Below are 16,008 nucleotides of genomic sequence, written 5' to 3'. Positions count from 1 at the left end.
AAATGATTTTATAAAGTTTCAAAAATATCTGCTGAGATTTTTTAATTAGAATTTTATTAAATCCAAAAATTAAAGAAGAATAATTGATTTTTCCTGTCTGGGATCATTTCAATTTTAAAGTATTTTTCTTTAAACTATATAATATTCTATATATGGGTCCACTAAATTTTATTTTTAGTTATAGACATTATATATTTTCTTTGAGGGGTGTGGGGCACTGGTTTGGTGAGAAAACATTAGCAGTACTCTTAAAACTAGGTTCCTTCACTCTAGTTTTTTCATTCTTTTTTTCCTTTTTATTGAGTTTATTGGGGTGACACTGGTTAACAAAATTATACAGGTTTCAGGTGTACAGTTCCACAACACACCATCTCCACCCAAAGTCAAGTTTGCTTCCATCAACATTTACCCTCCCTGTACTCTCTCCCATGTCTGGCCAGCAATCACCACACTGTTGTCTGTGTCCATGAATTTTTCCTCTTTTTGCTTTTTTGCTCAATCCCTCTACCCTCTCACCCTTCAACTGTCCCCCACCCTCAGCAGCTGGGAGCCTGCTCTCTACCTATGAGTCTGTCTCTATTCTGTTTGTTAGTTCATTTTGTTTATAAGATTCCAAGTTTTCCCATTCTTTTTATAATGCTACATTTGAAAATGAAAGATTATTTAAGAACTTAATTATCAACCTATAGCAGAACAAACTATCCAATGCATATGAGGATCTTCAGATTATAGTACCATGAAGAACCATTTTCCAACTTCTAAAATGCCAAATTAGCCCTGGCTAGTGTGGCTTAGTGGACTGAGCACTGGCTTGTGGACCAAAAAGTTGCCAGATGCATTCCTGGGAGGTAGGCCAGTTCCCCAGCTGGGGACGTGTGAGAGGCAACCAATCAATGTATCTCGCACATCACTGTTTTTGTCCCTCTCTTTCTCCTTCCCTTCCTCTCTCTCTAAAAATAAATAAATAAAACCTTTAAAAAATAAAATAAAATGCCAAGTTAGATGTTTCTTAATTCTTAATTGCCTGCCCAGAACCTTTTAGCCAAACAAAGCATTGTTGATTATGCTTTCCTCCTAATTTTCTGTGAATGCATAACTTATCATCAATAACTATTTACTTCAAGTTCTTTGCAGCATATTCAGGAATATTAGAATATATTCATCAACATCAGCTTCAAAAGTCTGTTCCTGGATTGCCCATATGGGCAGTGGCATTACTTCAATTAAAACTTCAGGGTCTGGTTGCCAGAGGGTAGAGCGGTTGGGGGACTTGGTGAAAAAGGTAAGGGATTAAGAAGTATAAATTTGTAGTTACAAAATAGTCACAAGGATGTAAAGTAGAGCATAGGGAATATAGTCTAGTTAATAATGCTGTTATAACTATTTACAATACCAGTACTGGCAATATTGGGAGAACATTTTATAAAGAATATGATTGTTAAACTACTATGCTGTACACCTGAAACTAATATAAAACCATACTGAATGTAAACTGTAATTGAAAAATTTTTTTAAATGTTTTTAAAAACTTCACGGTCCTTTCTTACACATTCTCCCCCACTTAAACACACCTGATAAATCCTATTGAGTGCTCCAACAGTGTTTCTCAATTGTGTCTTTTTTCATTAGTAGGTTTCAGTCTCACAACTTCTACATTTCATCTCCTGCCAGTTTGCCCACACCAGTACCTTTCACCTTTACCATAGACAGAGTGAGCTTCCTAAAACTCAAATCTGATCATGACACTCTCTTGTTTAAACACAGGATAAATCCAAGAACTACACATGAGGGACAAGCTAGCTATATTCTATAAGTAATAGACTGAGTGCTAGTCATACAGAAATAAATAGGACATGGACTTGTACTTTGTTGTTACAGGATAAAAACCAGACATGTTAGCATCACAGGGTGGTCTGACCTGCCACTCCCTTACCTGTCCCCTGATATCCAGCCGCAGTGGACTCCTGAGAATACACTTACCCTGAGTCTTCCTTGCTTTGCTCAAACTGTTTCTATGCCCTGTCTGCTTTTCATGGCTAAATCCTACCCTTCTTTCAAAGCCAGATGGAATGTCATGTGCAATGAGAAGCTTTTCTTAATGCTTATCCTTCTTCTAACACCATAGAAGGTAGAGCTGACTGCTCTCCCACAGCATTTAGTTTGTACCAGTAGTGTGCACATGGAGACTCTGATAGCTAATTGTCTAGGTGTCTGTTTTGTTGGCTTTATTGTGATTGTCTTATAGCAGAGACCCTAAGTCAGTCATCTTTTGATACCTGCTTTAGTGCCTTGTCTTACAAATAGGTACAGAAACGCTCAAGTCTGTGAGAGGAAGCCAACAAGCAAAGAAGGGGCTCAGGCCTTTTTGCTTTTCCTGATAAATATGACAGTATTTTCTCAAGGCAAAAATTCAACTTATTTTTTGCATCTAAGAGTTGTACTGTCCTTCTTGGCCTCAGTGAAAACAGCTTGGATGGAGTATAGGACCCGAGAAGGAGAGTAGGCTTTGGAATCAGAGAACCTGGGTTAACGCTGTACTAGCTCTATGAATTTGAGAAAGCCATATAATTCTAAAACTTAGCCTCCTCCACTATAAATTAGGAATATCTGCCAACCAGGTTTATTTTCAGGGTTATGTGAAATTATACACATAAAAAACTGAACAATTTTTTAAAATGAGAAAGCACTATAAATGTCAGTGTTATTTTCATTATGGTTATTTTTATATGTAACTGGAGATAGTTCTATATAAAAAAGTATTTTTGTTTCAGAAATATTAGAAATTATTTTGGAGGAGTAAAGCACATGTAAATATATTTTAAGTATTTTATTTCTTTTTTAAAAAATGATACCTGTATCTAAGTTTGTCTAGGTTTTATAATTTTAAAATGCCCTGCAGGTGCCCTGGACAGGTTGCTCAGTTGGTTGGAACATCATGCTGTATACCAAAATGTTGCCTGTGCAATTCTCGGTCAGGGCACATACCTAGGTTGCAGGTTCGAACCCCGGTTGGGGCACTTACAGGAAACAACTGATAATGTTTCTCTCCCTCCTCCTCTTTTCTCTTCTCCTTTCTCTTCTTCTCTTCTCTTGTTCTCCCTTTCTCTCTCTCTTTCCCCCTTCCTGTCTAAAATCAATAAACATGTTCTCAAGTAAGGATTAAAAAAAATATATCCTGAGGAGGAATGCACAATTCCATCTCCCCCTCTTTATTTTTGGTTGATATTACTTGTAAGATTATTATCGGGCCTCCATCGCTTAGCCTATATCTTTGGCAGGAGTAGTATTTTGGATGCTAATCTGTGTTTAATCTCCCTGTATTTTTCCATTTTTCTCTTTTCTATTCAAGCATGTAGCTGATTGCATGCTTATTGACTCAGAGGTAGCACATGGCAGGGTGGAAAAGAGAATACATAAGCCTTTTCTCCTCCTCCTCCTGCTCCTCTTTCCTCTCTTCCTCTTCCTTCCCTTTCTCCCCCCAACAGCACGTGTTCACCTGGCAAGGTTATGCTGGGGTACCGCAGGGATAGGGCCTTCCTGGTAAAATACCACCTCCCTTCCTAGTGGAAGAATTCTTTAATTATGAAGTACTGAGTGAAGATTGTTTCTATCTGAAGGGAAGTTCTCCTTCAGGGCCTCAGGGTTGAAAGGAGTATTTTAACGAACTGAGATGTTCCTTTGGATTTCCTGTGTCTGGGTGGTAATTCTCTCAAATAATAACCATAGCCATGTCAGCACACATTCTCAGGACATGTGGATGGGGAGAAAGAGGCAGGTAGGTAAGAGTTACTCTCAGACTTAAACTTACGATACCCTGTGGCATCTGGGAGGCCTCAGATGCTTCCTCCTGGCCTTGTGGTTCTGGTGGAACCTCCAAAAGCACAGGAAGGTGGGGAATTTCTAACAAGACTTTAATGTGTGCTTTGCAGACAAACAGGTCTGATTTCCCTTTTAGCTGAGCATGCTTTTCAGGTGACACTCACTTCTCTACTTAGCTTCTCCAGAAATGGTTAGATTTCTCTGTATGGTGCTCCGGTTTCTATAATCAGACTGGTATAACAGCCCATCACTGAGATATGTCTGATAGTGCTTTATATTTGTATAAGTAAATCGGGTTTTCCCAGGCTCTCTTCAAAAGAGAGGTTTGAGATTTTTTCAAAGGCATCTGTTGTACTGCCATCCTTGGGAAATGTTATCCTTTATTTGTTTTCTCTTAGATCTCAGTGTCCTTAGAGAACACAAAATGGAACAGATAAGTTTTGATCATAGGGGAAGCAATTTGGGAACAATCAGGCATGGGTTTAAGACAGACAGACATAGGTAGAATGTCCTCTTGGGTCTTAGTTCCAGGTAGTGAAGGATATGTGGAGAGCTGAAAGTATAGTTACTTTCACCTTCTGTACAGTTTCACTTCTAATAGCTGTGGGTTGGCCACGTTTGTGGCTGTGGACCCTCTCTGAAAGCACAGCTGCCCAGGGATGGGTCTGATCTGTGCCTCTTACCTTCCTTCATATTAACCCTGGGGACATGGTTTACTTCAAGCTGCAATATCTTTGCTCTTTGTTTTCCTTACAGATTCATGAAGGTGGCAGGAAGCACAGTGGATGCAGTTACCTGGCAACAGTAGGTATTCACTGTTTTTGCTCTTATTATCAGCTGCTGTGAAATGAAAGTTTTTGTCATGAAGTTTATAGCTGACACTTAATAAGCTATTCTTCAGCCTCCAGGAAAAAAGTTGAGACTAACTCCAGAGTTGTTCTTATGACACATACTATCTCTTAGTAATACAATTTAAAAACAACAACAACACTGACACATTTGGGAAAGCTCAACTATTATGTACTCTCTTAAATCAATCTGTCATCAGTGAGCAGGTAATGGAAATCTGAACATGTCACCATTTCCCCATAAGCTTTTGCTTAGGAATAAATTTCCTTAAGAGAGGAAATATTGAGGATTACTCAATATATCATGTGAAAATAGAAACACTTCATTATATTAATGGCAGTGGTCTTAATTAGTGCCAAGAGAGTCACTAATATGAAGCAAGTTTAAAAAAAAATATGAAGAGAATGAAGCAGCCTCAACAGAGAATAAACCCTAGCATTCCAGGAATAAGCTTGCAATGGCAAAGATATATTACCCCAAAGGGAGATTGACTTGTAAAGGTAATTATCTGCTATATAAATTTACATTTTCTCTAAGTTTCCTTATGGCATTTGTGCTGGAATGTCAAACATCTTACAACATCTCACAATTTTATACTGGAATCCTGCCTTTCCTTTTTGTAAGAAATCTATACCATAGCATCTTCCAAATCATCTCTCATCTAATGTGGTCTTCATAGCTTAGATATTTGCTCTCATATGTGCCCTCATAGCTGTCAACTCTGGCCATCTTTCTCAGTTACTCTAACCTTTTCTCCCTAGCTCATAACTTGTCTTCTTCTGTTTTAAGTGGGTCACAGTATTCCTTACATATTCATGACATGTGAAAGAGAGCTAAGTGAATGAAATCTTTATTAAGTGTCCCAAAAGGATTTTTAGGTTCTTGGCAATCAATAACTTCAATCATAATAGAAAATATTTTATTCTACATGCATACTCTTAGTTTATCTCAACAAGCTCCAAATATTTTCAGATATTCTTATCCTCCTTCAAATTGTTTTTGCAAGTCATGGATTTAGTAAATATGAAGATCTTGCCATTCTTTAGCTTAAAACCTTTCAATGTCTTCCCTTTGCACTTAGATCAAAAGCCAAACTTCATCCTCTAGTCGATAAGGCCCTTTGTGTTTGGCCTCTGCTACATCTGAGGGCACCTGGTGCCACTCTGCCCTTATTTATTCTGTCCCAGCACACTGGTGGTCTTCTGGTCCATAGAAGGTTCACATGCATGTCTGCCTCAGGAGCTTTGTACATGCTATTCCTCTGCCTGGAATGCTGTTCTCCCCATTTTTTGTGTAACTGGCTCCTTCTCATCTCTTAAGATTCACCTTACATGTCATCTATTTCAAGAGGCCTTCCCTATCTAAACCAGGTTCCTCACTGATTCTCTTTCTTAGCTCTTTTACTCATCGTGTTTATTATAATTTACAATTACTACTTTTCCTTCTAACTTGTTTTTGTAATTTGCGTGTTTTTCTCTTCCATCAAAATAGCACTTATTTAATTCAACAAGTGCTTGTATAGGCAATTGTTTTTGTTTTAAGACAATACTTTCATTTTATTAATTACTTAAATTAAAAGTGGCATATTAGAACCAGACATCCATATGGTGTAACGGTTGAACACATGGGCATCATTGTCAGGAGGCCTGGGTTTGAATCACAGTTCTTTTAAGTATTATCTCTGTCAGCTTTGCAAATCTTTATAAAACTCAGTTCTGCTCTTGTTAAAATTTTATTTTTCAATTATGGTTGACACTCAGTGTTATTTTATATTAATTTCAGGTGTAAAACATAGTGATTAGACAATCATATGATTTACAAAGTGATCCCACAAATATTTTAAGTACCCACCTGGCACCATACTTAGTAATTACATTATCATGACTATATTTCCTATGCTGTACTTTACATCCCCATGACTATTTTGTAACTACCAATTTGTATTTCTTAATCCTTTCACCTTTTTCACCCAGTCCCCCATTTTGGCAATTGTTTATTGGGCATTTACTTTGGAGGGAAATAACAACAATGATGATAATAATAATAACAGTACAGCAGAGACTGTCACAATCTTTTGTATGCCTTACCATATCTGATCCTCACAATAACTGAATGAGGTAGGGACTATTTTTATCTCTATTTATCTACAACTTAGAGAAAATTGTAGAAAATCCAAAGATTGCACAGGGAGTGGCAGATTTTGGACCTGAAGTTTAGATTTATCTCACTTGAAGGGCTATTCTCTTAGCTATTAATGTTTTGATAACAAGAAATGATCCTTTACTGAAAGTATTACATTCTAGTGGGACTTCAAATCGTTTTCAGTGTCCTCACCAAAGGCTGTCTGGATAATGTAGCATAAAGAATGAAACTTGAAGAATCTCTAGTGTTTGCAGGGAGATATAGTGAGATAAATATACAAATACTAATGGGTAAGAATAAGTCTTGCTTAATTATCATGGCTGAAAGGGAGGGATCAGAGAACACTTCTATTCCTTAGTGCAGCACTCTTTATAGTGCAAATGAAATGAAGTAAACACGGTATTTTTTTTAATAATGGAGAAATACACTGTTTATAAATAGGTTTTGTTTATTAGCTGCTTAACTTCTCTCAAGATAAAGATCCTAGGTTTGCAACTACTCTAAAAATTCCCCCGAAGCAGGCAATAGGTTTGGTTTTTGACTCCAGGATCAGTACTCATTTGAGGACAACAAGTAGCCCCTGGAATCTGCCATTTTTTCCTTCCAGCTACAGCTTCCAGTCAAGACTTGGAATAATCATGGAACAGTTCAAAAAAATCCTGACCAGGAGGACTCTAATCCTAAAAAGTGCTGAGGTGAAAATTTCTTAATCGTGTAAAGAAAATCAAGAGTCGTTTTCAGAAAAAAAATGAATTAAGATAAAATTGTCAATATGAGGGGAACCCAAAAAAGGGAATTATCTTCCAGAGGGTGGGCCCCTTGTAGTACAGGCTTCCCCGACTAGGTGAGTGTTCTAGGAACTCATCTGTATCAGTGTACCAGTTGGCATTGTTGTGAGAGGCTGTGTTTGGCTTCAGTGAATTTTTTTTTGAAGATTCAATCCATTTGCCCACTTTATCATGGGTGATTTATGAGCGCACCTGCCTACACTGTGTTGAGTGTTCAGCAGTTTTTGATCCAAAGTAGCATAACCGCTATGCCCCACCCTCCCGTTTCATCCAACTTTGCCCTGAGTGATTTTTTGGTTTTTGCTTCCCTGGACGAAAAAAAGTCCTCAAAGGGAAATGGTTTGCCAATATGGAAGAGGTGAAATAAAAAACAGCAGAAACACTGAAAGTCATCAAAATTGATGAGTTCAAAAACTATTTTGAGCAGTGGGGGAAAAAAAAATCTCAATAGGTGTACTGCATCATATGGAAAGTACTTTGAAGGTAACTGAAGTTTAAACATAACAATAAATATACAATTTTTATAAATAAATTCCAGGTTTTTGGGTCCCCCTCTCTTATATACCTATATATAGATATGCAAAAGAATGAATTCAATACTGAGGTACTCATCTTGGAGATTGAACAATCAGAACTCTGAGTCCAAACCCATAAATAAACATATCTATATAGTTAGACTATTTTTATTTGAAAATTCAGGCTTTTAAATTTTGAAGACCAAGATACATGACTTAATGATTGGTCCACAAAACCATGCAGAAAAACCAGCAAGAGTTAGTGAGATGAAGTTGCAATTACAGAAATAGTGGAGTAGCTTCTATCAGACATCAGTGAGAAATCTGTACAAAACACACACACTGAAGAGTGACAAAAAGAAAGCAAATACTAGAAGAAGTTCTTCAGTCCTTGAAAGAATTGAATGGTACTGATGAGACCTGTGGTTACTTAACAAGCCATGCAGTATGAGATGACTAAAATCCAAATGGAATACATGGTTATGTTGGTTTGAGGTTTTAGAAGAAGGAGTGAAAAGATGGAAATCTCAGAAAGAAGGAGCTGTGGGGCAAAATGCCAAATATGCATAAGAATTTGCCTCAAATCTTTGATCACTGAAATGTGCATTTTCAAGGGAGATTCAAAGAAGCCTGGTAAAAAGCAACAGCTGAACACCTGAAAAAGTTAAACAGACATTTCAATTGCTGTCACAGGAGGGACTACGATTGTATTTTGAATCTTATAAATTAAGAGGAGCTTGATAAACACCTTGTGCTTTCCAGTGAAAACCAAAAGAGTTATGCCTCAAGAGTACAGCCTGTGTCCCAGGACTACGGATTTGCTCTAAGTATAATGTACAACCAAAACAGACTTACCCTAAAAATGTGTAGACTGAAGCTGCTACAAGAAAACGATGATTAGCCATTCACCCAACCTCCTGCTAGATCCAAAAGCAGCATTTTTCTGTCTCTAAAATATATAATCCACACTTTCATTATACAATTAAAAGATTACTAGACTTGCAAAGAAAACAGGAAAATGTGACCCTTGGCCAAGAGAATGACCAATAAATAGAAATCCTGCAATGACCCAGATAATAGAATTAGCTGACAAGGATTTTAAAGGAGGTATTGCAAATATATTCAAATAATTATAGGAAAAATACCTATATTGAGTGACTACATGGGGAAATATCAGCAGCATTTCAATATATCAGCAGTAAAATGGAAACAGTATATGTTTAAAAGAAGAACCAAATGAAATTCTTAAAGAAATAAAAACAGTTAGTGAAATGAAAACCTCACTGGATAGGTTTAACAGGAGATTAGAAACTACAGAAGAAAGGGTGGGTGAACTTCCATACAGATCCATAAAAATAATATAATTAAGAACAGAGGAAAAATATTGTGGAAAAATGAAGTTTTGGCGACCTCATTGCCAATATCAACTGGTCTGCTATGTGTGTAATTAGAGACCAGAGGACAAGAGAGAGAAAATGGAGCAGCATAATTTTGTCTTTAAAGAAACAAAAGCTGAACTTCTCCCAAATTTGGTGAAAAATATTAACTTATAGACCCAAGAAGTTAGGCAAACCCTAAGAAGGATAAATATAAGAAAAATCGTGCCTGGGCATATCGTAGTCAAACTGCTGAGGAAAGAAGTTAAGGAGGAATTCTTCCAAGTATTCAGACAAAAATGACACTCAGAGCAAAGACACAGATGATGGCTAACTTGACATCAGAAGCAATGGAGAACTGGAGCAATAGAATATCTTTAAAGTACTGAAGAAAAAAAAGTCAAACCAGAATTCTATATCTAGCAAAAGTCTTGTTTTTAATGGAGCTGAAATAAAGACGTTTTTGATAAATGAAAACCAATGGACCTATGCTACAAGAAATACTAAAGGAAGTCTTCAGACAACAGTAACAGCAGAAAGAAACTTGAATCACAAAAGGAAAATAATAAAATGTATAAGGAATGTTAAACTTGTGGATAAATATAAAAGACTACATTTTTCCTCTTAATTTCTTCAAAAGTAATTGACTCTAATGCAAAAAATATAATATTGTATTATGGAGTATATAACATACATAGATATAAAAATACATGGCAATAATACCACAAAAGATGAGGAAAGGAGGAGGCAGTAAATGGAATTATACTGTTGCAAGATTTTTTATGTAAAGTAGTATAATATTTACTCTAAGAAGATTGTGATAAGAGTGAAAAGTGTAGTCCGAGAGCAATCACTTGAGAGATAACCAAAGGTATAGCTAAAAAGCCATACTGGAATTAAAATGGAATTATAAGAAATATTGAATTAACTTCAAAAAAGCAAGAAAGGAAGAACAGAGGAACAAAAAAAAAATAAATTGGAAAAAGAAATCAAATAGCAAAATGGTGGACCTGACCACAACCATATCAATAATTATATTAAGTGTAATTGTTCTAAATAACATAAACATAAAGATTGTCTGTCTAGGTCATATAAAAGACCCAATTATACTCTGCTTATAACAAACAAACTTCAAATATAAAGCCACAGATAAACTGAAAATAAAAGGATGGGAATGACATGCTATGCAAGCAGTTATCATAAAAAGCTGGTGAAGCTACCTTAAAATCAGAGAAAGTAGACTTCAAAATAAGGAATATCACAAGAACAGGCTAATGACACATTCCACAAATGAATGCATCTCAAAATCATTATGCCAAGTGCAAAAAGCCTTATATTTAAAAAAAAAAAAAAAAGCACATTTGTATTATTCCATTTACATGAAGTTCTGGAATAGATTTTTAAAATTAGAACACTGACTGTGTCCCTTTGGGTTTAAAGGATAGAGTTATGGATTGAGAGGGAAAGGTGAATAAAGGAATATTCTGGGGTAATTATAATGTGGGGCACACAGGAGTTTGCACTTGTCAAAATTTATCAAATGATACGTTTACTATTTGTGCATATCACAGTACATAAAACTTACTTAAGAAAAATAACCATAAACAGATACTGAACTCCAGTTAATGGTATGCCTGATGAAGTGATTAGGGTAAAGTATACCAAAGTCTGCAACTTGCTTGGAAATTCCTCAACACATGAAACAGATCTATGAATGGATAGAGGGATAGCTAGATTGATAAATGTGTGATAGAGAATGTATAGCAAAGTAGTAATTGTAGAACCATGGTGGTAGATATATGGTTTTCACTATATAATTCTTTCCCACTTGTCTGTGTTTGAAGTTTTTCATAACAAAGTATTAAGAAACAGGCCTAAATTGTGACACCTAAATAAATAATATTATTCATTATGAAGTAATATATTGCTATGAAAATATTTATGAAAAATATAAATGGGAAAATGCTTTTGTCAAATGAATAAGGTAAAATATAAAATATACAAGTCATACCTCAATAATACAAAATGCACATAAACTCAAAGAAAAGGCACTAATAGATTCATAGTGCCTTTTATACATACATGCAAAGTGTTAATCTTTACATGTATAGACTATAGGGACTCATTCTTTTTTTAAAAATATATATTTTATGGATTATGCTATTACAGTTGTCCCATTTTTCTCCCCTTTTTACTTTTCTGTAGTTTCTGATTTTTCTGCGATAAGCATGTAATGCATTTTTCTTTATAATAGAAACCATCAGTACCCAGCTCCACCCTTCCCGCATCCAATTCCCCCTCTCTAGAAGGAATAATCATTTTTAGCCACTTCTGATGTTTGTTTTCATATTTCTAAATAACAGTCTAATGCTGCTGTTTCTTGATTTTTCCCAATTCAAATATTATCTATTAATTTCCTAATATGGAAGATGAGAATTTAGCTCTCTCATTTCCCTAACTCCTCACACAGTGAAACATACTTACCTTTGCCTGTCCTCCAATATTTTACATCTTCAGTATTGGTGAGATCAGAATTCAGTGCTCACATTTTTATTACTATATAAATATGATTCCTGGCAGAGAATGTGCTGTGCTATGATTACATTTTTTTTCCTTCACAACTTTTTGCTTTCCCTGGAATTAATAACAGTCTTTTCATTCGCCTAGTTCCTGTTAATCTATCCCTACCTCTGTACCAGAGGGGTAAATATCTCTCTCTGCAAACACCCCAGGTAGCCATCAGTTTCACCTTGTCCTTGGAGATTCTCCTGGAGCAGGCCCTCTCTGGTCCCACCTGGACTGGTTGATCTCTGTCCTTCCTGCACAGCTGTTGTCCTGGGATCTCCCTTCACCATCATCCTGGGGATTCCTTTGACTCTCTTATTTGTTGGATCCATGCCCTTTTTTTTTTTTTTGAGGTTTACTCCCTCATTTTGGTGGAACATTTTTTTCCAGGAAATTCCTGAGAAAAGATAAATGAGAGGTAAATATGTTGAGACCGTGTATTAGAGTTTGATTTATATTTTGGATCCATAAAGATTTCCCTCAAATTTTGATGTTTTCCTCTATTTTGCTCTAGCTTTCCTTCTAACTATTGAGAAATCTAATGCCTTTTTAATTTCTAGTCCTTTTATTTTCAGTTTTTTCTATTTTGGTACTTTTAAGATCTTGTTTCAAGTGATCCTTCATGTGATCCTTTTTTTATTCTGTTCAGTAGGTTTGTGGTAGACCCTGTCAATCTGAAATTCATGACCTTCAATTTAGAAAAATTTTTATGAATTTTTTTCCTTGGATAATTTTCTTATTTTTATTTTCTGTGCTGTCTCTTTCTGGAACTTCTTTTAGTCAGATATTAGAACTCCTCAAACAGTACTCTAATGTTTATGTATTTTCTCTCCCTTATTTTTTTCTTGTTTTCTCATAAATTCCTTTAATCATCTAAATTTTCTGTTGAAATTTTCTTTTCTGTTATCATATTTCTAATTTCCAAAAGCTCTTGTTATTCCTCAAAACTTCCTTTATAATGACTTCTTATAGGTTCTCGTTTCTCTGAGGATATCAACTTTGTTTATTTAATTTTGTTTGTTCTTTTCTCTCCTTTCCCTCCCTCCCTCCCTCTCTCTCTCTCATAGTTTTCTTACAGTTTCTAAATTAAACATTTTGTCCTCCATGTCCTTCCTTCCTTACCCATTTCTTTATTTTAGTTTCTCTCTTTCATATTAAAGATTTTTCTAAATGTCAAATGATCCTTGGATCTCCACTAATATTTAAGAGAGAGGCTTGAAAAGCTGATTGGAATTATTTTGTTCATGGACATTTCTTATCAACTAGTGGGGGTTTATGTAGGGCAATCTAGCTGGGTTACTACATTATGGGCCTCCTAATTGTCCATATCTGTTTGTTGCTCAACTGAAGATATGTGGATTCTCAAATTATCATTTATATTCTGTGGCAATGTGTTGTTCTGGTTTAAGAGTGTGAAGAAAATTTGCCCTCACAAATATATATAGCTACAAAATAGAGGATTATTTGAATAGGCTTTTTCAGATTTCTGTTGGCTATTTTTGTCAGATACTGCACCAAAATGCATCAGATGATAGTTTCTTAAAGATTTGTTGCAATGTGGAATATGAAGCCATATCAATGAACTCTTCATACTCTGATGCATTAAAATCTATTAGTCTTATATTTTGAATGTATCTTTTACCCATGCATGACTTTGTAACATCATGCATTGATCATTTGGAAAATATTGTTTTACTAAGTTGTGAATTATACAGGTCTTCCAAATGTAGACACATTTCATTATAGTACATCATAAAAAAGCACATTTATTATCATAACTGACTTAATCAGAAAGTCTTTAAGTTTTGGGAATCTGACAAGCTCATGGTAACAGATACAAGTATTCCAAAATCCTAATTTTTGAGATAAAGACAGAGCACTTTTGGACTTCTAGTCAAGATGGTGGTATAGGTAAACACAACTTGCCTCCTCATGCAACCACATCAAAATCACAGCTAAGCTCCAAAACAACTATTATTCTGAATCATCAGAAATCAAGCTGAATGGAAGTCTCACAACTACAGAATTAAAGAAGAAACCACTCAGAGACTGGTAGGAGGGGTGGAGACGAGGAATGGGCTGGTCCCACACCCATGTGTGGTGGATAAAAATCAGGAGGAGTATGTGAAGAACAAGGGGTCCCAGCCCCATACCAGACCCCTAAGCCCAGGGCTTCAGTGCCAGAAAGAGAAATCCCCATAACTTCTGACTGTAAAAACCAGCAGGGATTGAGGCTGTGAAAGACAGAACCTGCCAGAGTCTCAGGCAGTTCCTCTTATAGGGCCCATGTACAGCCTTGGACTCACTTCCTCTGAGTTCCATCATGAGGGGAGCAGATTGAAAGGCATCAGATAAAAACAGGGAGCAACTGAATTGTCTGGCATCAGGGTGAGAGCTGGGGGGCAGCTTTCTCCCAGACAGAAGTGCTGGCAGAGGCCATTGTTCTTTTTCTAAGCCCTCTCCCCACAGAGCCACAGAGCCAATAGGCAAGCATCATACCTGAAACTCTGTCAACCTGGCTCATTCTGTTTGTCCCCTACACTGGTGATTTCCTGAGTCCTGGCCCCATCTAACTTTCAGACTCACCCAAACTGTTCTCAGTGGCTATTCCATAAGAATATCTTCTTTTGGCCCATGCTTCAGATTTTCCTCAATTCTCTTGAACAAGCAGCACCTGGCTTCAGAGAGCCCCATACCTCTTACTGAGTTGCCCCAGCCCAGCACCAGCCTCAACTAGCCTTGGTTCACAGCTTGACCTCACCTAGGCACCTCCAAGCTGAGCACAAGCTGCAGCCATGTGCAGACTGCTCTGTAGCTTATTCTGTGTGACCCCAGAGAGAACACAGGCAGTGGCTGACCTTGGACACTCCAACAACAATCAAGGCTGAACTGCAAGAGGAGGGTGTACTCAGCTCACATGGAGGGTGCACCTCAAGTACCCAGCGTGGGTGATAGGGAAGGCTCTGCCACTGGACACCTACTACATTAGCCCTCTCTACCAAGCCTGGGAGACATAGCAGCTCTACCTAATAGATAGAAACAAACACAGGGAGGCTGCCAAATTAAAGAGACAAAGAAACATGATGCAAATTAAAGAACAGAACAAAACTCCAGAAAAAGAACTAAAGAAAATGGAGATGACCAATCTACTAGAATCAGAGTTTAAAGCAATGGTTATAAGGATGCTCAAGGAACTTAGTGAAGACCTCAGAGCATTAAAAAATCCAATAGGAAACAAAGGATACACTAATTGAAATAAAGAACAATTTACAGGTAATCAACAGAACAGTAGATGAAGCCAAGAATCAAATCAGCAATTTGGAATACAAGGAAACAAAAAACAACCAATCAGAAGAAAAAGAACCCCCCAAAAATGAGGATAGTGTAAGGAACCTCTGGGACAACTTCAAGCATACCAACATTCCCATCATGGAGGTGCCAGAAGGAGAAGAGAGCAAAAATTGGAAACCTATTTGAAAAAAAAATGACAGAAAATGTCCCTAACTTGATGAAAGAGATAGACATACAAGTCCAAGAAGTTGATAGAGTCCCAAACAAAATGAATGCAAAGAGGCCCACACCAAGACACATCATAATTAAAATGCCAAAGGTTAAAGACAAAGAGAATCTTAAAAGCAGCAACAGAAAAGCAGTTAGTTACCTATAAGGGAGTTCCCATAAAATTTCAGCTGATTTCTCAAAAGAAATTTTGCAGACCAGAAGGACATTGCAAGAAATATTCAAAGTGATAAAAACATGGACCTACAACTAAAATTACTCTACCCAGCAAAGCTATCATTTAGAATAAAGGACAGATAAAGATCTTCCCAGGCAAGAAAAAACTAGAGGAGTTCATTACCATTAAACCAATATTAAATGAAATGTTAAAGGGTCTTCTTTGAGAAGATAAAAAATATGAACAATAATATGGCAATAAATAAATATCAATCAGCA

The 16,008-nt window shown here is 36.5% G+C and overlaps 1 protein-coding gene across 3 annotated transcripts in view; it reads left to right on the top strand.

Annotated features, from left to right (window-relative positions):
- The window catches only part of HPSE2 (heparanase 2 (inactive)), a 650,239-nt gene that overhangs the window by 438,157 nt on the left and 196,074 nt on the right, over window positions 1–16,008 (top strand). For all 3 annotated transcript variants that reach the window (XM_054581334.1, XM_054581333.1, XM_054581332.1), the window contains one exon: window positions 4,576–4,623. In XM_054581334.1, coding sequence (XP_054437309.1) covers window positions 4,576–4,623 — 48 coding nt within the window. The remainder of the gene's footprint in view (window positions 1–4,575; window positions 4,624–16,008) is intronic.

This window comes from Pteronotus mesoamericanus, unplaced genomic scaffold, assembly GCF_021234165.1.
Source record: "Pteronotus mesoamericanus isolate MK-2021 breed Mesoamerican mustached bat unplaced genomic scaffold, CSHL_Meso_final contig_657, whole genome shotgun sequence".
NCBI lineage: Eukaryota > Metazoa > Chordata > Mammalia > Chiroptera > Mormoopidae > Pteronotus > Pteronotus mesoamericanus.
Note: the sequence above shows the minus strand (reverse complement) of the source record. Positions and strands in the feature narration are given on the sequence as shown.